The sequence below is a fragment of the Aspergillus vadensis genome, assembly GCF_003184925.1.
Source record: "Aspergillus vadensis CBS 113365 unplaced genomic scaffold BO88scaffold_1, whole genome shotgun sequence".
Taxonomy (NCBI): domain Eukaryota; kingdom Fungi; phylum Ascomycota; class Eurotiomycetes; order Eurotiales; family Aspergillaceae; genus Aspergillus; species Aspergillus vadensis.
In genome coordinates, this window is record NW_020292039.1 from 1,583,045 (window position 1) to 1,605,786 (window position 22,742).

General features: G+C 52.5%; 10 protein-coding genes across 10 annotated transcripts; 6 read left to right on the top strand and 4 right to left on the bottom strand.

Moving 5' to 3' along the window:
• Nucleotides 1–99: 99 nt before the first annotated feature.
• On the top strand, nt 100–2,476 carry BO88DRAFT_355023 (uncharacterized protein; the record flags this gene model as incomplete). The annotated part of the gene is made up of 4 exons (XM_025703692.1): nt 100–118; nt 201–296; nt 359–691; nt 759–2,476. The coding sequence occupies 4 exons, from the start codon at nt 100–102 to the stop codon at nt 2,003–2,005; spliced, it is 1,695 nt and encodes a 564-aa protein (XP_025568367.1). The 3' UTR covers nt 2,006–2,476.
• On the top strand, nt 2,431–4,642 carry BO88DRAFT_400237 (dihydroorotate dehydrogenase 2). The gene is made up of 3 exons (XM_025705510.1): nt 2,431–2,625; nt 2,789–3,308; nt 3,368–4,642. The coding sequence occupies exons 2-3, from the start codon at nt 2,841–2,843 to the stop codon at nt 4,493–4,495; spliced, it is 1,596 nt and encodes a 531-aa protein (XP_025568368.1). The 5' UTR covers nt 2,431–2,625; nt 2,789–2,840; the 3' UTR covers nt 4,496–4,642.
• A 710-nt stretch (nt 4,643–5,352) lies between these two features.
• On the bottom strand, nt 5,353–6,762 carry BO88DRAFT_400239 (triose-phosphate isomerase). Its single transcript, XM_025705511.1, has one exon. It carries the CDS (start codon nt 6,651–6,653, stop codon nt 5,805–5,807), a length of 849 nt encoding a protein of 282 aa, XP_025568369.1. The 5' UTR covers nt 6,654–6,762; the 3' UTR covers nt 5,353–5,804.
• A 2,525-nt stretch (nt 6,763–9,287) lies between these two features.
• BO88DRAFT_16593 (RpiB/LacA/LacB family sugar-phosphate isomerase) lies at nt 9,288–10,126 on the top strand. The gene has a single exon (XM_025701623.1). It carries the CDS (start codon nt 9,471–9,473, stop codon nt 9,957–9,959), a length of 489 nt encoding a protein of 162 aa, XP_025568370.1. The 5' UTR covers nt 9,288–9,470; the 3' UTR covers nt 9,960–10,126.
• A 916-nt stretch (nt 10,127–11,042) lies between these two features.
• On the top strand, nt 11,043–12,059 carry BO88DRAFT_409925 (putative U-box domain protein; the record flags this gene model as incomplete). The annotated part of the gene is made up of 3 exons (XM_025707982.1): nt 11,043–11,125; nt 11,226–11,763; nt 11,826–12,059. 3 exons carry the CDS (start codon nt 11,043–11,045, stop codon nt 12,057–12,059), a joined length of 855 nt encoding a protein of 284 aa, XP_025568371.1.
• A 414-nt stretch (nt 12,060–12,473) lies between these two features.
• On the bottom strand, nt 12,474–14,204 carry BO88DRAFT_460144 (folylpolyglutamate synthase; the record flags this gene model as incomplete). The annotated part of the gene is made up of 5 exons (XM_025711108.1): nt 12,474–12,721; nt 12,785–12,951; nt 13,016–13,917; nt 13,968–14,129; nt 14,178–14,204. 5 exons carry the CDS (start codon nt 14,202–14,204, stop codon nt 12,492–12,494), a joined length of 1,488 nt encoding a protein of 495 aa, XP_025568372.1. The 3' UTR covers nt 12,474–12,491.
• A 750-nt stretch (nt 14,205–14,954) lies between these two features.
• BO88DRAFT_483611 (ACBP-domain-containing protein) lies at nt 14,955–15,689 on the top strand (the record flags this gene model as incomplete). The annotated part of the gene is made up of 3 exons (XM_025712234.1): nt 14,955–15,316; nt 15,420–15,485; nt 15,573–15,689. Exons 1-3 carry the CDS (start codon nt 15,065–15,067, stop codon nt 15,687–15,689), a joined length of 435 nt encoding a protein of 144 aa, XP_025568373.1. The 5' UTR covers nt 14,955–15,064.
• A 192-nt stretch (nt 15,690–15,881) lies between these two features.
• On the bottom strand, nt 15,882–19,959 carry alg10 (dolichyl-P-Glc:Glc(2)Man(9)GlcNAc(2)-PP-dolichol alpha-1,2- glucosyltransferase; the record flags this gene model as incomplete). Its single annotated transcript, XM_025709752.1, has 7 exons — nt 19,150–19,959; nt 18,964–19,101; nt 17,994–18,918; nt 17,286–17,877; nt 17,086–17,198; nt 16,646–17,030; nt 15,882–16,589 (listed from the first exon to the last, which is right to left on the bottom strand). The coding sequence occupies exons 1-7, from the start codon at nt 19,904–19,906 to the stop codon at nt 15,882–15,884; spliced, it is 3,618 nt and encodes a 1,205-aa protein (XP_025568374.1). The 5' UTR covers nt 19,907–19,959.
• A 141-nt stretch (nt 19,960–20,100) lies between these two features.
• psf2 (DNA replication protein PSF2) lies at nt 20,101–21,591 on the top strand. The gene is made up of 3 exons (XM_025705512.1): nt 20,101–20,329; nt 20,390–20,976; nt 21,057–21,591. Exons 1-3 carry the CDS (start codon nt 20,216–20,218, stop codon nt 21,163–21,165), a joined length of 810 nt encoding a protein of 269 aa, XP_025568375.1. The 5' UTR covers nt 20,101–20,215; the 3' UTR covers nt 21,166–21,591.
• A 216-nt stretch (nt 21,592–21,807) lies between these two features.
• On the bottom strand, nt 21,808–22,531 carry BO88DRAFT_409930 (CUE domain-containing protein; the record flags this gene model as incomplete). The annotated part of the gene is made up of 2 exons (XM_025707983.1): nt 21,808–22,104; nt 22,250–22,531. The coding sequence occupies 2 exons, from the start codon at nt 22,529–22,531 to the stop codon at nt 21,808–21,810; spliced, it is 579 nt and encodes a 192-aa protein (XP_025568376.1).
• Between the last annotated feature and the right edge of the window lie 211 nt (nt 22,532–22,742).

The window sequence follows — 22,742 nt, forward strand, 5'->3', positions numbered from 1 at the left end:
ACTACTAACTGCCTGCATGCTCGGAGCATCCTTTCTCCGAACCTTCATTCACGTTGACTCACGCTAACTTTGCTAGTCAGGCGGTAAAATACTGCAGAAATGAGCCGGCCACCCCCATGTAAGTTTATCCTGCATCTCGATGCTCGCAACCGTGCATACTGTTTGTCGGTGCTCACTGACTGCGTTATCGCCTCCTTAAGCTCCCAGGGAGTTTATAGTGACTCGTCGGCCCCGGAGAACTCCTGGTTATCTTGTGCCTACCTCTGAGATTCCCCCGCTTACCCTCCCAGAGCCACGTAAGTTTCAACGAGCTGTCGCCGCGCGCGCAAGTTGGGAGCTCCACTAAAGTGTGTTACAGTGTACAGTTCACCTTCCTCTGACGACGCTGAACCAAAGGAATTGGTGCTCTCTGAGTTCCGAGCGAGCATGTCGAAATCCAAGGACAGCAGCTCCTCCGGGGGCTTTCACCAGGAGTACATTGCTTCTCTCCGCTACCGAAATGACCTGCCGCCTCCGGATATGCCCCCGAAGTTCCTCGATATTCCACATGAGGGCTTGGACCGTTTTTTGACTCCGGGTTTTGCCTCCAATCTGGCTCGCCGCGAGGAACCTAACATTGATGTTGACGCGGAAGGTGGTATGCCAATTGACTTGGTCGGTATTCCCGGGCTTCACCTGGGTGATGAGAGCGGTATGTATTTCGGCTTGTATGAACTGAATTTTTTCAAATTGGCGGCTAACAATCGTTGGAAATCCAGCGATTATGGCTCCTGAGAACCCGGAACCCATTGACCAGGCTGATTTGGCGCTTCTGATGACGCCGGAGCAGCTGAAGAACCCGGCACCGAAGAATACCAACGTCAGTTTCCTTCGCCGTACGCAATATATTTCCGCCGGTCTTCGGGCGCCTGATGGCCCTAAGGTCGCTCCCATCCGGACGAAGCGCGGGATGGACAAAACCAAGTCGCAGGATGACCCTACCTACATCAAGAAATACCTCCAGAAAGGTTTCGATATTGCGTATCCTCACAGCAAGCACGTCGGTGAAGATACAGCTAGCAAGATTAAAGGCCACACTCCTACGAAGCTTGAACACGATGCATGGGCCCACCCAGTGCACCCTGATAACCCTAAGCTGAAGCCTGTCGGATTCTATCCGCTCCTCCCCGATCTGGAAGGATTCCCGGACCCTGGTGGTTTTGTCCAATTCAAGTTTGACAAGGCGCCTGTTCAGGATGTTTCAGGGAAGAGAGACAAGCGCATGGATGTGGCCATATTGCTTCCATCGGCACCAGAGGAACGCGTTTGCCAAGAGCACAACACGAAGGCGGCCTTGTATAAGACGAACCCCAACCTGTACCCTGACCCAGGTCCTATCCCCTGGGATTACGATCTGTATTTGCCTGAGAAGAAGGATGCGGCCAAGAATGTTTCGGCAAGTCTGCGGATCACCAACCCGGACCGCGATAATGAGGCGCTGTACACTCATGATGGAGCCGACAATACCAAGTTCCACCGCTTCGACCGTGTCCGCACCTACGCTACGAGCGCTCAGACTTTGGGCAACGATCAGAAGCAAAAGGACATCGCGTTGACGCTCTTTGACCCGGAGGAAGTGAAGGATGGAAAGCGCGACGGTCTCGACTCGAGGCAAAGGGCTGCGTACTACTATCCCATTCTCGGAAAGACCCGTCTCAAGCCTGAGAGAGCCCGCACCATCGCCCAGGCTGGTCTGGCACCTACCCGTCCGAAGACCAAGGAGGATCAGGTCGATCAGATCCAAGTGGTGGTGCGCGATCCCGACGAGGCAGAAGTCTACAAGCGCTCTCTGCACAGGGCCGCCATTGACCCGAAGTTTGCCGAGTCGATGCCTCCACCCCCTGAGAACCCGGAGAACGATGCCGAACCAGCCAAGCATGAGGAAGATGAAGGCGAGCACGACGTCGACCGTCAGGCCTCGCCTGAAGACGCGCATGACGATGCTGGCAATGATAGCGACGAGTAACTGGCTCGGCCTTCTATCATATTGCATCCTCTGGGCGCAATGACGGCGGCAGGCATGCCTTCCTGAGTGTAACTTTTGCCTATGCATTACAGTTTACATACCCTTTCATTTGTCATTATGCTAATGTTCCTTGGACTTGTTCACATTGCATGGCCGTCTCCGAAAGGGGTCCGCGCTGCCAGTCGCATTGATGGGCTGGTTGGCAGGTATCGGAGTCGAGGCAGCAAAAGGCGTTGTGTGGCATGATCATCTGGAGTTACGTAGCGAGAGTTTGGTTCTTTTTCATTGTTGCGGCCGTGCAAATGCACAGAAACAGGCTGCCCCGGCGATTGATGTACATCCCGTAAATACTAGTCAACAATCTATGATCCTGCACGAAGAACATGCTCCGTTTGTCTTAGTTCTCATGCTACACCGCCCGCCTTGTTAGTTCTGCCGGCTAAACACTTGACCGCCTCGGGACGTTGACGCAAAAGAACCGGATATCCAAGACGCTCGCAGCAACGTCCATCCACTCCGGCAGCTTTGTCTTTGCTCGACCTGGCGGCGTAATTGCGGCATCTGTGGCTGCTGTTTCGCTAGTTTGGTGGAATTGACCTGCAATTGACTGACATTGAATGGTGAGTCGCTGCCCTGATCCATCGAATCGGCTGTTCTTCGGCATAGCAATTATATCAAGACATAGTCTTGACCAGCATATGCTAGTGCTTCAAGACCCAATTGCGATTGACTACCTACATACTTTTCATGCTTTCGAACACACCTAAACTGACAAATTTCCAGGTCAATCGCCCTACCCCTCACAGTCACCATCACTAGACTCCACCCCACCACAATGGCTACCAACGCAGTGGCTCTGGCCTGGAGATCCGCAGGCCGCAGAGCACCTGCACTCCACTCTCTCCGCGCTACTCAGCGTCCCTCAATCCTCCACCGGGAGTCTCTCCTCCGTCAAGTTCGCTACTCCTCGGACGCAGCATCCCAGACCAAAGAAGCAGCCAAGGAGACCACCGCACAGGTCACAGAAACCGTGAAGGAAGCCCCCAAGAAGACCGGCCGCAAGCTCAAGCGCACCATCTGGGGTACCTCCCTGGCCCTGACTCTCCTCGCCGGATTCATTTACGGAACGGACACCCGCGCCAGCGTGCACCGGTACGGCGTGGTCCCTCTCGTCCGCCTGCTCTTCCCCGACGCCGAAGACGCGCACCACTTCGGCGTGGACATCCTGAAGACCCTCTACAAGTACGGTCTGAACCCGCGCGAGCGTGGCGACCCCGACAGCGATGGTGCTCTCCTAACTGAGGTATACTCCCCCTCCCCCATCCCTCCCAACCTCACCCCCATACTCACCCACCACCGCAGGTCTTCGGCTACACCCTCTCCAACCCGATCGGCATCTCTGGCGGCCTCGACAAGCACGCCGACATCCCCGACCCTCTATTCGAACTCGGCCCCGCCATCGTCGAAGTTGGCGGCACTACCCCCCTCCCCCAAGAAGGCAACCCCCGCCCACGAGTCTTCCGCCTCCCGTCCCAGAACGCCATGATCAACCGCTACGGCCTCAACTCCAAGGGCGCCGACCACATGGCGGCAGTTCTTGAACAGCGCGTGCGCGACTACGCCTACGCGCACGGCTTCGGCGAGCACGAACTGGCCGAACAACGGGTCCTGAACGGCGAAGCCGGCGTGCCCCCAGGAAGTCTCCGCGAAGGCAAGCTGCTGGCCGTGCAAGTCGCCAAGAACAAGCTCACGCCGGATAACGACATCGAAGCCATCAAGCGCGACTACGTCTACTGCGTTGACCGTCTCGCCAAGTACGCCGATATCCTGGTCGTCAACGTCTCCAGCCCTAACACCCCTGGTCTCCGCGACTTGCAAGCCACGGCGCCTCTCACTGCCATTCTGAAGGCCGTTGTCGGCGCAGCGAAGAGCATCGATCGCAAGACCAAGCCCTTCGTCATGGTCAAGGTTAGTCCCGACGAGGACGCGGACGAGCAAGTCTCTGGTATCTGTGACGCAGTGTGGGGGTCCGGTGTTGATGGTGTGATCGTGGGTAACACCACGAATCGGCGTCCGGAGCCGTTGCCGAAGGGATTTACTCTGCCCAGCAAGGAGCAGGATGTTCTGAAGGAGACGGGTGGGTTCTCTGGTCCGCAGTTGTTTGATCGTACGGTGAAGCTGGTGGCGAAGTATAAGAGTTTGTTGGATGCTAGTGCTCCTGCTTCTGCTGCTGCTGCTGCTGCTGCTGCGCCTAAGGCGATCGAGGCGGCGGAGCCGGATGTGGAGAATGTGCCTCCTACTGTGAGTGAAGCTGTCGAGGGATTGCCTGCTAGGAAGGTTATCTTTGCATCGGGGGGTGTGACGAATGGTGAGCAGGCGAGGAAGGTCCTTGATGCGGGGGCTTCGGTTGCGATGATGTATACGGCTATTACGTATGGAGGGTTGGGGACGGTGACGAGGGTGAAGGAGGAGATGAAGGAGAAGAAGTAGAGAGGAGGTAAGCTGGTAGCTAAGTACTAGATGTGTGAATTTTAAAAGGAGCGACCGGGTTGGTTGGGATGGGTGGTGGTTCAGTAGGTAGGCGTAGATTAGGGAGGACGTGATATTGTAAATAGAAGAATAAGAGTATTTCTATCTTTTCATTGCTAGTAACATCTGGGAGTTTCACAGAGCCTATTTTGTATTGAGTAATTATGGCAGAATATCGACATATACTGTCAAGAGGTAAGTTTGACACAGGTTAGCTGAAGGCAGGTAAAGTGGTTTGCTGTGACTGTTCCTGTTAGTACGTCAATGTTGCAAGTCAGTAGAGGTAGGGTAAATCCTCCAGACGAACGATAGCTTCAACTGTCGATAAGGGTTAGTCACTATAGTTAGTATTTCTGAGCAAATACCTAGCTACTGCTGCTGCTGCTGCTGCTGCTGCTGCTGCTGCATAAGCTAACTAGTTGACTAGGTAGCTATGCAGCGGATGACGTGAACGACCCTGTGCCTCGATAATCTGGCAGCAATTAGTGCCTCTACCCTGAGGCGCATGAATGCCACATCATCATCATTCTGTTCATTCTCATACAGCAGCCATGAACAGCACACCAAGCCCCTGACCCCTAAACCCTCACCGAAAATAGACCATCTTCAGCCCCTTCCAGGATCTAGACCAAGCTGGCACACGGGGCTTGCCAGTTCAAGCTTCCCCAAATAAAATTAGATTTAAACTACCGACCGGGTTGGCATTAAGCGATCAGATAAAGTGGGCCCCCTGGTCGGGTCAGGTGGCCGCAAATGTCACACGTGCAGCGGAATGGAGGGGAAGACAAGCTGGTCATGCAGCCCGCCGAAATTTTCTTCAACCTCACGCGGACTCGAGCGGGCAGGAATCCATCTGGGCCTAGATCGCTGGGAGCGGAGATCCCGCAAGCTTCGAGAAGCTCTTCACCGACTCGGTTGTGATCCACAATCATCCATGAATCCATCCCACTCGGGAGATGGATCAAGTCGGCATTGCCTGTTTCGAGATCCCATTCCTCCATGGAAGGAAACGATGGCTTAAACGATGGATACTGCTCGGGTTTGCCTGAACAGGATACCCGACGATGGTGGATATCACACAAGGTCTTGGAAAGGGGCTGCTAGCAGTCTAAAATTCTCTGTTCTTCCGCGTGATGCCCATTCTTCCCCCACATCTAGCAGTAGTAGACACTAGTAGTGTGGTTCATGATGTACTATGTTTGGTTTTGTGTTTTGGTCTCGTCCGAGAGCGTAACCCGAGCCTGCATCTGCCGGAGCAGCAGACCGATGATCAAGCCAACGTCTCCTCAACCTCCCTGACCACCTTGCGGACCCCGTCGACTTCGTGGGCGAATCGGCCCAGGAACATGCCGTCGACGGCCTTCCCCAGACCGCCCGGGCCCCACAGCCCCGGTCCGGCACTCCCCCCGTACAAGATCCGGACGTCCCCCACGCGGGTGCCAATCACCGCCTTGATGCCCTCGACCACCGCCGATATGTGATCTACACCCGCCGGAGCGGGCTTCCCAATTGCCCACACTGGTTCGTAGGCAAAGATGACTGGTGCCTCCGCCGGGATGGCCTGGAGGACAGCCCGGATCTGGACCTCGCATTCGCTGACGGCCTGCCCGATGGCTTGCGAGGCAATGGGACCGGGAGCAGTGACCTCTCCAATGCAGACCAGCGGAACCATACCTTGTGCGCATGCAGCAGCAGCTTTGAGGCCAGTCTGGTTATCTGTCTCGCCAAAGATGGCGCGGCGTTCTGCGTGACCAAGTTCGACGATGGACACCCCCATCGAGCGGAGCGCCAGCGGCGAAACTTCTCCGGTGTAGGCGCCGAGGGGCTCCCAGAAGCAATCCTGAGCCCCAAGCAGGAATGGAGCCGGCAGTGAAGGGGTGTCATCCTTCGGTAGAGTGGATTCCCACGCCTTGATAATCTCCGCACAGGGGTAGACAGTCAGGAAGTCGGGGATGAGGGCCAGCAACAGCTTCGAACGGTTCTCCGGGCGGACGATATCATTCTTGGGGTCGAGCAGAGCACGGCAGTAGTCCAGCGTACGGGTTGGTGTGAAGTACATCTTCAACGAGATGATGAGCAGGTTCTTTGGAAGAACCGGATAGGCTTGCTGGGACGCCATGTTGGGTGACTTGATGCACCGGTGTAATGATGGAATGGGACCGATGAATGACGGTCCTCGAAAGTGATTTCCGTAGCAATCAGAACACGATCAACCGGTCTCCACTGGTATAGACTGGCCAACGAGGTTAGTTGTCTGAAACCTGAGACTACTAAGCTCCACTATGATAATGAGGGCACCCACTCGAGCGTAGAGTAGTGTGATGATGAACTTGATGGGGAAGGATATTGTGTGATGGCTGCTGGGTCTGAGATTCGATAGAAAGCGTTAGAATCGAGAGAGGCTGGATTAGCGTAACAGAAATAGCTCAGGAGGAGACAACGGAGGTGATGAGGGGCGGTGCCAATCAGTCGACCACGGAATTAGTAGCCATGCTGTGCCGCGGACAATTTCATTGGGGCCTAGTTTAGCATGCAACCGGTATCCCCTTCACAGTTTAGTGTTAGGAGGGAAAAAGAGGAGACACGATGATCGGCCCACGCGAGGTGCATCTGCCATCTCCATCCGCTGAGGTCAGCACAGGCGTGGGAAACCTGGGGAATGGCGGGTGATTAGTGTGGTATTTTAAGAACCTTGATACTCTATCAGATGTTGTCGGAAAGGGGTAATTAACAGTAGGGGAGGAAGAAAGTACGAGGGGTGCAAGCCACTCTGCACATTAGAGAGAGGCTTGAATGAGGTGGGAATAACGCGAGTCGGGCGAGGGAAACCAAAACACACGCAAGAATCTCGGCTTGCAGGACAGCAGAGCCTGCCTGATTGAGACATAGAATGGAAAGATACAGAATCGACCGGAAATGAAGTTGTCCCCAAAGACAGCTTCCGACTGGTCCGCTTAGACCTCATCGGTTTCCGTGATACAGTAAGTTACCCGGGGGTTTCTGGATCCCCTGGAAACGGTATGACTTGTCACTTTCCATCGATCGGACGTCAGCGGGCCACCAATAGTAGCCAAAGTCCTATCAGAAGCCAGTAAAACACTAGTCGAGTGGGGATGGTGGGAAGTGGTGGGGCGTGCAGTTGTAACCTCGTTTGGAATTCCGAGAGCCCAGCCTGGACTGTTTTGAGTATCTTGCAAAGAACAACATTACTCGAGGTATGTATGGTCTGTATTAATCGCTCAAAAGAGACAACATTTGAGAGTTGATTGCGGTGCGTGGATGGTGAGAGAACAAGGCAGAGCAACAGCCAAAAATTGGTGCTTCTCAAGTTTGGACGTTGGAACGCGTCAATGGCGCAAACTGAACTGCCACCATTTGAAAGTCAACCAGCTAATTGCGCTTACTTACTTGGGAGGAAAATTAGTTCTATTTTCTTCCCGTGAACTGACTGGTTTGGATTAGACTATCTGTAACAGGCTAATAGCCATGCGCTTTGATACGGACGGGATCCTCCACTTGCTGTTCGCTGTCTGCTGTGGCCCGTCAACCCCAGAATAATCCTGCGACAACAACGGCATAATTAGTATACAAGATGATAGAAAGGCTGAGATTGAGCCTCCTATGTGTATGCCACATGAGCCATGCTCAGATCAATGGAGAATTCCTTCGACTTGTTACCCCAGTGACAAGGGAAGTATACATGCCGTTGCTGTTGCTGTGAGTTCAGTATCCTATCTTCGTCTAAGATAGTCTACTGTCAATCCCAAGTTTATCACAGAATCGATTGCAACTCACTCCGAGCTAAGGTGCCTCGGAACTAATACGACACCGATGCTATCCCGGATGAGCCCACACTCATTCCCGCCCCCTCTTCTTCATCTCGGTATACTTCTATGTATTGGGCAGTTGCCCAGAGAAATCTGAATCCGCGCCAAAGAATGCCTGTATAGGCTTCCTGAATAGGCCAAGTAGGCCGATAATAGTGCGCGGGCGTGCAGTTCCCCCTCTCCCCCAACCCGGTTAGCTTGGCCGCGGACCTGACCAGTTACCAGACTTCCAAGACATCCAACAAGGGGGAAGGATGGAGGAGAATCCCGGGGCAATCTGGAGTCGGTTCCGAATGGCGATGCAACAGAACCGAAAGGGAAGAAGAAAAAGGAGGAGAACAAAGGGCGGGCTGACATCATTCGGCTGAGCGGGATGGAACTATTCCCGGTGAACTTCACCGTAGAGATTAAATCGGAAGAGAAGATATCACAGTAACAGTATTCAGTATGTGATAGTCGGTACTGTAGACAGTCATACCAGTATGGCTGTCACTGGCTGAATATCCTCCTAATCTGTCCGAAAGGGTTCGCCAATCCGGACTCAATGCTATTGGTTCCGCTTGCAGGCAGTCGCAGCAAAACAACCTTTGAGAAATGTAAGAATGCATGACGCCATGAGTGGAGCTGCCAGAACCAAACATGGTCCGGCCCAAAACCGGCTTCTCTGGATCGCCTCTAGCTGTGGGGGGTGCGAAACTAGTGTCTATCGCTGCTGTCGCGCATGAAGCATGAGAAAAAAGCATGAGGGATAATCAGTGCTGGTTCGTAACGGCCATTGGGACATGCGTGTCGCCAAACCGAATTGGCGTCTACCACCGAACTTTGGGTCCAGGAGGCACGGCACGGCCTTTCTCTCCCCACTGCATCGGACCTTTCGATCGGAAAGTACTTCGGAGAATGGAGGGGGACAATAGGAGGGGAGAGGCAGAAGGTGAGCTGGACAAAAAGGTATAAAAAGGTCCTTGTCTACCATCTTCAACCCTCTCTTTCATCACTATTCCATCATCATTTCTATCCACTCCAAGCCACAGTCACTTGTCTAGGACATCACGCTCCACTCATACCAATACTTCCTTGAATTCCTCTACCTCCTTACCACACTCTTCACCATGTCTGCCGATCTGAAGCCCCTCCGCATCGTCATGGCCTGCGATGAGGCCGGCCAGCCCTACAAGGAGACCCTGAAGGCTGCTCTTGAGAAGAACCCTCTGGTTGAGTCCATCCAAGACGTGGGCGTCAACTCCACCTCCGACAAGACTGCTTACCCTCACCCGGCTGTCGCTGGTGCCAAACTCATCAAGGAGGGCAAGGCAGACCGTGGTCTCTTCATCTGCGGTACTGGTCTCGGTGTCGCTATCTCCGCCAACAAGGTGCCCGGCATTCGCGCCGTGACAGCACACGACTCCTTCTCCGTCGAGCGCTCCATCCTCAGCAACGACGCTCAGGTGCTCTGCTTTGGCCAGCGGGTCATTGGCATTGAGCTTGCGAAGAAGCTCGCCAACGAGTGGGTGACCTACCGCTTCGACCCCAAGAGTGCCTCCGCCGCCAAGGTGCAGGCCATCTCCGACTACGAGAAGGAACTCGCTGGTACTGCTTAATTTGGATCTGTCTGTCAGTCAGTCAACCCAGTCAATCCATCAGTACTACGATGTTCCTTGTCCGTGCGGCATGACATGAGCACCAGCCACACCGAAGTGGCAGCGGCAGCGCCATAATCTCCGGCGTGTTACTATAAACTATAGCTTCCTTTCACCACTTATTTTCGAGCGAAGCGATCTGGTACGGCTGGATCCGGGCCTTTCCCTTCTAATATCCGACGAGTCAACGATACCACGAGTGTACGGAATGATTTGGCCGGCCAATCTTTCATTAGAGCAGTAGGTAGAGAATATACTACATTGCTCCAAATGTCTTCTATTTGTAGACTGTTGTCTATACCACAAGATTCATTGTAGTCAATCGAGTAACTCTACCACATACCCAGTATGGCAATGCAATGCAATTGCTAACTCTCTCTCCCCAACATTTGCTGCCCACACACAATTGCTGACTCATCTGGATTCTGCGGGGATCGATCACCTTCGATTGCTCAACCCACGTCTTTTTCCACTGCACAGGAACAGGCATAAAATCGAACATTCAATTGATGAAGATGGAGAACCCAACGTGCCGTCCCGACACCAGGGCTGTGTGGATCACGACTGAAAGCTCACCCGAGCTCATCAATTTCATTCCTGACTGAATTCCCCGCAAGGATCTCAGGTCCCAAGAGGGGTAGCTGAACAATAGTACTACTTACCTGGATACTTATACTCGTGGAATTGGCCAGAATTTCCATGCTCTCACAGCATCAAACCTCCATTGCTACTATCATCAATCATCCCACTGCATTGAAATCCACTCCACATCCACTATCCGCTAGACAGAACGGATAGAATCCCTAGCACATCCAGTCACCATCTACTTCACCAACAACAGTGGAGATCACTGCGCAGCCCCACACATCCGACATCCGAGGCGTTGTTTCTTCGTTCGTTCCTTCGTTCGTTCTTTCCAGCTGACAAAACACAATCGTCACGGAAACAAAAAAGGGGAGAACCCCGTTGTCATTTACAGCACCAATCAGTGTGCGCACACAACACATCAGCGCACACAACACCACACCTCACATCACAGCGAACATGGCTCTCGAACTAAAAGAAAAGGGCAACCAGCTCTTTAAAGAAGGCGATTACAATGGCGCGGAGGAGATGTATTCACAAGCGTGAGCATAAATCCCACTTACCCCGCTATACACATCCACCCCTCAACGCAATAAATCTAAGAACTCCTACTAAAAACCAATGGATATCTACAACAAATAGAATCCTCAAAAATCCCAAAGAACCCACCTTCTTCTCCAACCGCGCCCTGACCCGCATCCGACTCGAAAACTGGGCCGGAGTCGAGCACGACGCCCGCGCCGCCATCGATCTCTACGGTGCCAAATCCCCCACCAGTTTGAAATCCTCCTGGTACCTGGCACAAGCGCTGTTAGGCCTGCAACGGCCTCAGGAAGCATACGACGTAGCCATTGAGGCGTATAAGGCGAGTCTGGCGGCGAAGAACATTCAGACGGAGAATTTGTCGCGGACAGTGTTGCGCGCTAAGCAGGCGATTTGGGCGGCCAAGGAGACGGCGCGGATAAGGGAGTTGGATGAGACGTTGGCGAGTGTGGAGGGGCTGATTGAGGCGGAGGTGGAGAGAGGGGTGTCGGAGTTGAAGGCGCGGTTGGAGAAGGGGGAGATTGGGAATATTGGATTTAGGGAGGATGAGAGGGAGATTAGAGAGGATGCTGAACGGAAGGTGCAGAGGGTGAGGGAGGTGTTTGGGATTGCGTCGGAGGGGAAGGTGGCTGAGAGGGTAAGTTTTTTTGAAGTTCCTTCTGTGAGTTGCTGGTGGGTTGTGCTGATGATATGGTGTAGGTTGTGCCTGATTATCTGGTGGATGGAATTACATTTGAGATTATGCATGACCCTGTTATTACACCTTCGGGGACCAGCTTTGACCGGGTTGGCATCACCAAGTACGTGGAGCAGGCCAAGGTTGATCCCATCACGCGGGTGCCGATGACGGTGAACGATCTTCGGCCGAATTATGCGTTGAAGGCCGCGTGTGAGGAGTTCTTGGATAAGAATGGGTGGGCGGTGGATTGGTGATTGATTGCACAAATAGTATGATTAGCATGGCGTTGGTAATAGACTACTTGATACCATTAACAGGACATATGCTTGTATACTACGCTTTAGAGTAATACAGTGTATACTAGTTATTCCATATTCCATTTGACAGATGATGAATTACTGTACGTGTCTGTATGCCTAGTCTTCCTAGTTGGAAGGTCACCTTTCATATATCCATTATTGACTGCCAGTCTTCGTCTGTTCCAAGCCTAACATGCTGTGTCAACGCCAGACAGACAAACGGACAATAGTCAATACTTAGGAGCTTCATTCAAGGTCAATGTATCCACTGAGGGACTACATGCCTAAAAGTGACAATTCACTATCTCAGGTTATTAATAGCCACATTGTGGAATCTAGTAACTAGTAGTATGATGCTTCGGTAGTACTGACACCGATAAATATGTCTCACGAACGACGCAATATATTCAGCGCCCCGCCAACCAACAAGAAACACCCCGTAATCAAGACCTGCGCTTTACCATCCTGTTGTGCACCGATACTCCTTGCTGTCTCAATTGCCTCTTGAATGGTCTCCTTAGTCGAGACTGAATTCGTGCCTCGGGGAACAGTAGCTTTCCATTTCTCAGCGAATAAAGATAGCACGCTGAGATCTGGGAGGGTTGTGGGGAGTATATCTTTCATTTTATTATATCTCTGGTTAGTGAGTATTGAGGTAGAGAAGATAAAATAATCCTCACCTTTATCCATCTTTTCAGTTTGAGATTTGTCTGCTCGTTCAATGTAAGTAGTGAAGATAACATGGTCCGGCAGTGCATCTCGCTCGGAGAGAGATTCTGCTAAGCATTCTAGAAGAGCTAGGCCGTCTCGGTCTTTGGAGAAGTGGCTGAATATTAGGATTCGGTTTCTGATAATTCACTTGGTGTAAGTTTATTGGTTCCTTTGCTTTACTGGATAGGGAATATACTGACGTTTGCTCCGCAGGACTCTTGGTAATATCTGAGAACCACTCCGCCGTTTTCTCAAGGCTAAGCGTGTTGTGTGCGCCGTCCACGAACCACTGCGATTGTCCGTCTGGGTCATCGATGATCTCGAATCTTCCGATTAGGGAGATATCTCTCAGGGCAGTGGATATGTCCGCGGACTCGATGACATGGTCGGGTGCTTTGGCTTTCAAGGATGTCCTGGCTAGCTCGAGGGCGAGGGAGCAGTTTAGTTGCTGGACAGGAATCCCCAATACACTACTCTCAGTGGGGAGATTAGGGTTCAGCGGGACGATAGTCAATGAAGTATTCTTCTCCGCGGCACGAGCGTGCAGGACCCTAGAAGGACTATCTTCCTGTGGAAGAGAAAATGCAGGTGCACCTGGTTTGAAAATCCCCGATTTATGCCATGCAATGGATTCGACTGTAGGGCCGAGCTGATCAAGGTGGTCCAGTCCTAGGGAAGTGATACCGGTGACCACGGGGTTCTGGATGACGTTCGTAGCGTCAAATTCACCACCATGGTGGACTTCGATTATTGCAGCGTCGACGTTCTCTCGGATGAAGGTATGGAAAGCGAGCAGGGCGAGAAATTGCAGGTAGCGAGGTGGTCGCTGTGTTGTGTCTGCGTTTTGGATGTTGGTATTCATAAGCGTATCCCAGACTTCGAAGAAATATTTTGAGAAGAGGTTCTCGGTCACGGGATTGTTGTTAATTTGGATTCTTTCTCGGATGCATTGTATATGAGGTGATGTGTAGAGACCGATTTTACTGGGGAAGCCTGTCCTCGAACCATGTGCATGGAGAATAGAACGGGTGAACTCGCATGTGCTGCCTTTGCCTTTGGTTCCGGTGACGTGGATTATGTTTAGACGGGATATATCGGCTTCCTGTATCTTGTAAGTAAGCCCATTCTCTCTGTAACAAGTAGAGAACCTACCGGATGTCCGAGAGTCTGTAGCCACTCGCTCATTCCATACAGACATGGAATACCTCGCACAGTTGTAGTGACATTTGCTGGGCTTTTCTCTGTTTGTACAGAAGGATTTGTCCTTGGTCGGTCACGACGTCTGCGTGTTTCCAGGAGACTGAGGCAATCCTGCTGCGAGGTTAGAAGCAGTAAATGACATAGTAATGGCAGACGGCATACCTCGTAAGTACGAGTGATTTGGTTCATGGAATCGACAGCAGACTTTGGAATGTACTTTTCTCATTAACTGGGAGCTGTTCCTTCGACCATGTCGAGCATATGTCCGAGTTCGCTGATTCATAAAGTCATCCATAAACAGCTGGGGTTTATCGAGGGTGACGTTGCATCCAGACAAGGCGAGTCCGCGGAGGTATTTAGTGAGCATTGTCCGGGACTTTCCAAGGGCATCTAGTTAATACTGAGTGAAGTTCAGAGCAATGAATGGAGGATCCCTTACCTAGCCCGCAGAGCAGTTGGCATAGATGATCCATCGCTCGTAGTGACCTTGCTGGAGTGCATTGAGAGATGGCATTTAAGCATGAAGACGAACAGAATAAGAATAGGGGAAGTTGTATAGAGCTAGATATTCTGTTATTAAGTAGCATGAATCTCTGCTACCAGCAAAAAAGACCTTCAATGCTAAGCTATGTAATTGTTATACACCAAAGCTCACATCCATAACATATCCAGAAACCCTGGCACTCAACAGTTGAGCCAACAACATCCCATCATGTAACCACCAAAACAAATGCAACAAATCAGACAATAAACACATAAAAACAAAATCCCATACTATTTCAATGATCAGCAAATAGTCAAATAATACTCAGTAGTATAAGTTAGTAGTCACCTGAGGAGTATCCATAACTAAACCCAACCAATAACCCGCCGAGCACAGCTCCCCCCACCAAATCAACAAATCCCCCCCCACTTTCCCTCAACTCACTCATTCTTCTTCCCCTCTTCATCCGCCATATTTACCTACTACCCCTCCAACCCCAACTCCAACTTTCCTCCAAACCCAAACTCCATCAACACTACCCACCAAACAAACCCACACAGCCAAAATGTCCGTCCCCAACTTCTCCGCCGCCCTCGACGCCTCCATCAAGAAGGAGAAGTTCACCCCCGAGGTCCAGGCCGCCGCTGCCAAGGTCGACAGCTCCGCCTTCTTCGCCGCCATCGAGACCGTCCTGGGTGGTGATGACACCGCCTCCGTTGATGGCGAGCTGGCTGTTGCCCTGAAGAACGCTTTCGAGTTCGCTGTTGCTGTCGTTAAGATGCTGAACTCGGAGCCTGGTAATGAGGATAAGTTGGCGGTGAGTACATCCCCCGCTCCCTTCATCTATCGATTGATTTACCCTTTGAGGAAGGGGAATGAATCAGAGAAAGATGATGCTAATGTCTTTGTTCTCTGTGTAGCTCTACAAGTACTTCAAGCGCGCCAACAACCAGACTCCTGCTTCTCCTGGCATGTTCGATATCCAGGTATGTCTTTATTTACTTCTATCATCTCTCTATCTCTCCCTTTCTCTGTATAAGCATGAGACTAATATGTCTTGTATGATGGTATAGGGCAAGTACAAGTACAACGCATGGAAGGAAATCAAGGATATCAGCGAGGCCAAGGCCCAGGCCGAGTACATCAAGCAGGTTGACACCCTGATTGGAACGATCGGAACGAGGGAGTAGATTGTTATAATAAACCTACAAGATCATATATGAAAGGGGGTATCATGTGGTGGATGCATTGTCTATTAGCAAGATGAGATGAGTTATGAGCTATTTACTACTCAATTAACTTACTGGCTATTGAGCTGCTTGCATAGTCATTATTCATTCTTTGGGTGTTTATATTGGTATGACTGGTACTATATGGAAAGGTCAACCCTCCCACGTCTGTCCCAGCCAGTCCGGCTCGCTATGACTGGCCGTCGCGCACCAGGGTATATCCGTCTCGCTGTACCTCGTCAACGGTAGGTCGTAGGGCATTCGAAAGCCAACTGTAGTCGTAGTAGGTATTTCCTTTGCAGCCGCACCTGCAGCCGCAACCGCTTCTGCATCGGGCACATCCCTCCGGAAGCAAGGCACCATCACACTCCTCCCCTCAGCACCGGCGACTAACTCCGGCCAAACCACAACCCCTATCTCCCAACTACATATTCTCACCTCCCCGTTAGCATTCACCGCCGCTCCCCATGCCTGCGTTGACAAATTTGCCGACGTCACCATCGCCCAATCAATCCGGTCCATCTCCGACGACGAGTACCGGATATACGTTTTGATATGCGGTGCCGCGCGACGACGCCCTGCTTCTCTTTTCACCTTCACCTCGTCCTCGGCAACATCCCCCGCCCAATGGCACAGATACGGCCGCATGTACTGTAGCTGTTTCTGTTGCGCTGCGCTCTGCAGCTTCATGTGGATGGAACCGCCGGAGCCGTAGCCGTTCAAGGAGCGGCGGATTTCGTCGGGTGTAGGGAATATGATCGAGAATTTGGGTTTGGGGGTATTTGATGATGGTGAGAGGGACGCGAAAAAGACGTCTTTGAGCCATTTGTCTGTTTGGCCGAGAGAGGCGACGGAGGATATCTATACCTCGTTAGTAGATATTCCGTAGGCAGTGCCAGTGATGGTACTCAACCTACCTGAGTTACAATATGCGGTCTATCCTCTGAAGGAGGAACAGGCACCGACCGCAATACATCCCTCAAAGCTAGCCATCCCCACAGCGTCTTCCGGGTCGAATCAGTCGACTCCCGGATCTTCTGCTTCGAGGGCACACTAGCGACCAATGCTGCACGGACAGCGCTGAAGTCGTGTTTCTCTAGCTGCGCGACAAGCGGACCGGTCTTCTTCGGTCCGTATTCTCTTAGATAAGAGAGAAGGTCACGTTTGAATCGTGTCCCGGGGGTAGCTATACTCTCACTCCCACTTCCATTGGAACATAATGGGAGAAGAGGAGATCGCCACACGGCCTGGCACATATTTGCCCAGTCGCCTGCGATCATGTTTGCCGTATGGATGACCACTCTGTATTCATTCATTAGCTGGGTTATACTCATAGGTGGGGATTGGAAATACATACTGAGCCAAATCATCATGTCTCAACAAGATCATCATTTTGGAATGATGCGTCCCGAATGCTTCGGGCATGTAGGCGGTTATTGCCTCGACGTTGGGGTGGCGCGTACATGCTTCCTATTCATGTCATTAGTCTCGTCACCATATATCACATTTTCCAATATAGCCAATATGGAAGGAAAACAATGAAGACAGTGGACATACATCAATCCTCTGACGATTCGGGGCATCTCTCTTCCATGAGCCATGCACAACCTTCACCTTGACGAGCCGCCTCACATCCTCATCGAACTGGCTCATCAAAAAGTCCACATCAAAGAGGTAATTGAACTGCCAGCACTCGCGGATTAATGGATCGCCGAGAATGTCGCGCAGTCGGACAGTGTCGGTGTTGTGACCTGAAGAGGCGGGGAGGTCCCGGATGTGGGTTAGTTGGATGGGAGAGGGGATTGTGTTATCTTTCTTTGTATTACTATCTTTCTCTTTTGTCGGTGTCTGTGTGCTGGGTGATGCTGGGTGGGTAGCATTGTGTTGTGGTTGTGGCGGTGTTTTTGGTCCCTTGGAGCGGGAGAGTAATGGGGGTGTTATGGAGCGGTGCAGGGATGCTAGGGGGTGGTTGTTACTATCATTGCTGCTGCTGTTGGTTCTCTGGTTGCTAGAATCATATGTATTGTCTTGATTGGCGGATATCTTTGCCCTTTTGGCTGGCCGGTCTGGTTCTTCCATGTTGCGGTTGAGGTGTGGTGAGAAGGTGGTGAGGAAGATGTGGTGATGGCGGATAGCATACCGGTTACATCTGGATATCGCTAACATCATACGTAGAATGCTTGCTTCACAACCACGAAAATATTCAGATCTATATATAACTATTACTACACTATTATACACTATACGCTTTTACAAGTCTACCACATGAACCGCTGAATCTTTCCCGGTTCCTGGGGCCATTCAAACCCGCAGTACAGGAAGATGTATCCCGTCACCGCGTTGATCACCAAGAACCAATACGTCTCCAGGAACAGCGCCATGTTCGTGGCAACCTTCGCGTTCAGCTCCTCAGTTGCATCGCGCGCCCGCTGTCGGTGCACAAGAGGCGTCGGCTGCGGTGGCAGATGCAGCCGCCACATCACCCACGGAATGATAAAGTAGCGCGGCTCGACGAGCGGCGCCGTAATGAGCGACAGCGCCGTGGCCGCCAGCCAGACAAGCACAAAGCTCACCTGCGGCGTACCCTGATGCTGCTTCTGCCGGTGCGCAATGTGCTCCTGGATCTTGGCGTACGCATCGAACGACATCGGCTCCGGCTTGGGCGACTGTGCGGGCTTCTTTGCTGCCTTCCGACGTTCGGCCTTCTTCTGGCTCGGCTCTTTCTGAGGTACTGGCACTGGCTCCGGCTGGCGGGCTGCTGTCTGCGGGACACGCATCAACTGGGGAGGCGTAGAAATCGTCGTGAATCCAAAGGCGGAGATGACCATCCACGCACAGAGGAAGTACACCGCGACAGCAGCATACTTGATAGCAGGGTGAATGCGCAGCAGGATACGGAAGACGTAAAAGACGTAGTGACGGTTGTCGGCCAGAGTGAACGGATGGACGATGGTGTTGAAGTGAACAACAGCCAGCATAATAGGGATCACAACAAGAGCCGTCAACAGCTTAGGAAGGCCCTTTTGCTTCTTCGGGAAACCAAAGTCGATAAACTTGGGCAAATACGACTTCGGGAGAACCAAGTTGACGACCGGCGAGAGCAGAAGAGGCCACGAAAAGAAGACAAAGTAGGGCCAGATGTAGAGCATCTGGGGCAGATGCAGCCCAGCTGTATGGTACTCCTTGTGTCCTGCAGCTGTCAGCCTAGCACTCACAATACGACCAATAGACCTACCGAGAACGACACCATCATTCCACAGCACGAAGCCACCAAACCCGGCAAGTATAAGCAAGTACGGAATAGCAGAGCTAATCACCGAGCCGAGGTTGTTCAGGGCAACAACCACCAGCGAAACAGACGCCTTGAAGTAGTCTATCCCAGTCAGCAATGCCATCAACACACCAAAAACACAATACTAACCTTCAATCGAAGCGTCCGAAACAAACGGATCATACAGCTCATTTTTCCACCCCGCCCGAGCAATATCCGCGAATCCCGACGCCTCGCATCTCTTAGAAGACAACCTCAACCGCCGGACGACCTGCAGTCCACCCAGGAAGATCGCCACCCAGAAGATGTTGGTCTGTCTGAAGGCCAGCGCTACCAGCCCCAGCACGACAAACACCAACGTCGAGAGCGGCGCAAATCCACCCTCCGACGAGCGTTTCAGGTCCCAGTTGTACGCCTCAATGACCACCAGCAGCGCAAGGATATCGGTGTAGTATAGGCCGGAGAAGAAGAACAGCGGCGGGAAGAGGCAGATGTTCAGAACAGTATGGCTCAGCCATGCTCCAGAGGGACGAGTGTTGCGCACCCTGCGCAGCCGATCCAACAATGTCTGCAATCGCAACGGTAGAGCTACGGCGGTGGCTGCCACGTTGGTCGCACGCAAAGCTTCCGGGGTAAGCTGTGTGGGGGAACCGCGCAGGAAGAGCGCGATCGCGCACAGCACGTACGACCAAAGGTAAATACCCGGGGGAGTAGTGATCTTGGGATCCCAATGCGTCCACTTATGGTCCCAGTAGGCCTGAGCCTGGGGGACATGGAAGGCCTCATCCAGATACGGTTCGGGAACGACGGCATTGATCCTCATCATCCAAAAGGGGATCAACAGCAGAACAAAAGGAATGGCGTAGCGGGCGGCCAAAGCCACGCCCGACTTGGGTTGCGCATTCATGTCGGTCAATGCTTAAGCAGGAGTTCAACCATGCTCTTGACAATTGAAGTGTGAAACAGGAGAAGAAGAATAGATCAATTAATCTAAAAGACACAAACGGAAATGCAAGCTTGCAATGCAAACCGAACAAACACACCGCATCGGGCAATCGACGCCCATCGCGATTGAATTTGAATGAACAACTTCAAGCTCCCCTTCTTTCATTCGGTCCGCAAAGTAACTCCGGGGCATGGAATACTCTTCTTCGACTGCCCCGACACGTCCCTAACTCCTTTTCCCCGGCCAATCCACGCGCAAACGTGAGGGTCAATGGCCTTTCCCCTCCCGCGGGGCATCACGCCCCCGGAGATCTCCTTCCTCGCGGAGATGGAGATGGTCACCATCTTGCCTCGTCAGCGACTCGAGGGGCTTGAATTACTAGGAGTACGTCTTATACAATCACCCTATGCTATTAATCACAACTAATAACTCCTCCTCAAATAGGGCCCCGTATCCCCCCTCCTCCCGCCCCGACGCACCTCCCTCCCCCTCTGGCTTGCCCTCCTCCTCAAACGCCAACGCCGCGCCAACATCCTCCCCCCGCCCTGGCTCCACCCCGAATCTCTCGAACTCATCCTCGAAATCGAGACAAAAAACGACGAATACCAGCACGCCTTCTCCCCGCCGCCTCCACTGCCCGGCCAGCCTGCCCCAGGAGATCACCGTCGCGCTCCGCTCGCGACACCGCGCTACACCCCCTCCGGCGAGAAATACTACCCTGCACCGCCGTTTCTGCCTCAGAATACAGCACGCGATCACATCCCGCCGGGGGAGCCGCCGGCACTACCGTTCCATTGGTTGGAGGTAGGGACGATGTTGCTGGAGGCGGCGAGCGATGATCTAGTGGATCCGGATCAGACGAGGCGACTGTTGAAGGAGCTGAGGGAGGTGCGGATGGCGAAGGTGAGGGCTGGTGTGGATGTTCTGGATGCGGCGGCTATGGGTGGTGGGGGTGTTGCGTTGACGGGTGTGGGAGCTATGGAGTTGGGAGAGGGGAGGAGGTTCATTGCGGGGGTGGTGGATGAACTGAGGTACGTTCTTAGCGCTTCCTCCACATTCTTTACTTGTGTTGTTGAGTCGTGCGTGGATTGCTAACGAGTCATGTTGATAGGCGCATCGGGGCGTCGAAGGAACAGGCGAGGAGAGAAGAGATGGCGGAGGAAATGGCGAATGGAGGGTATGATGGGACGCAAGACGATGATGATGAAATGGAGTTTTAGATGTTTCTTCTCCTTCTTTTCTCTCGTTTTTATATTTGCAATGCGTGGGTTGGTTCAGTGTTCAGTGTTTATTTCGTGACGGGAGTTATCGGGGTCAAGTCTATATATGTATGGGACATGGCAGGACATGATCATATTGGCATCGCACATACATCAGACACATGTATGTATATATACCCTAAATCATTGATTGAAAGTTACTTGGTTGATGGGCCGGGTGTCATGCTAGTAAGCAAATAGTAGATAGGTAGTAAGTAGTCCGGATCATATCCCCCTATCAAAAACACCAGATGCATGCGACGCTCAGCTTAAGATGAGAGTGAGAGGAGAGAGGGAAGAAAGTAGAAAAAAGACATGACAAGTCAATCTCCGAAAGACAAATGAAATCAACAACAGATATGCCAATAACAATGGATTGAATCTTACACATCCCCAACGCCGGCAACAAGAGGTATATAACAACCCGAAGGAGATCGAAGAAGCACACAAAAGTAATCCAACTCAATACAGAATGAACGGCATAAAGAAAAACCCTCGTCGAGTAAGCCGTCAATCTGCCTGCCCCTATGACGCGCAATACCGGGGCCCCAAAGGGTTAGTTCCAAATTTCCAGTCCCCACGAACGATATAGCATGGCTAACTTCATTGAGCAGCCTGATCCTTCTGCATCATCTTCCTCCGCGCCGCCAGAATCATCTCGTCTCTGCGCTTCTGCAGCAAGCGCTGGCGCTCCTCCTTGCTCTGCGACCAGCCCGTCGTGGAAGAAGCCTGCGACGGCGCGGACTCAGCGGCGCTGTTCTCGGCCTCGAGTTTCGCGCGAAGGTTGTATCGGGAGATCAGATCCTGGGCATCGGCCTTGGAGGTCGGCGTTTGGGTAGGTTGTGACTGAACCGGGGCTGTATTGGGGATCGCAATCTGAGGTTGGAAGGATGGGGGCGGCTACAAGGTAGGTTCGGTTAGCTGGCCATGCATCTGACACAATGCGGGGAACGAGAAAGGGGAAGAGAGAAGAGAAGGTGATGAACGACCAGCGGCGCGGGTCTTCATGCATAAAAGTAAGATAGGAATGAGGGGAAAGACTCACCACTTCCAGCCCCCGACCGGTCAGGATTCTCTCCGTCGTCGCCGCAACACTACCCCCGTTGCGCTGCAAATCCCACATGATCTCACGGGCGCTGAGCTGAGGGAACATCTGGGATATTTGCTCGACTTGAGCTGGGTCGACGGTGCCTCGCGGCCGACTGCGACTGCTACCTGGCCCGGCCTCTCCCCCATCGCGGTTAAGGAACCATCGAAGCACGAAGAATGACACCACGGCGAGGGTGAGGAGAGAGGGGATATTCAGGGACGGCTCTTCTTCTGGCATTGTTGTGAGGATCTCTCTGGACGAGGTAGCGGGTATAGGACGAAACGTGGACTGTTGGTTGGGTCAGATTGGGGAGTCGCAGCTCGAAACTGGCGTATGCGACCGCCTTGGAGTCAACGGAGTAGGAGAGTTTTAGCTCGAAGCCCAAAACAAGGCGGCGTTGAATAGAATGCTGGGGATGGAGGAGGAGTGATGCCGCGGCAGTTCGTTT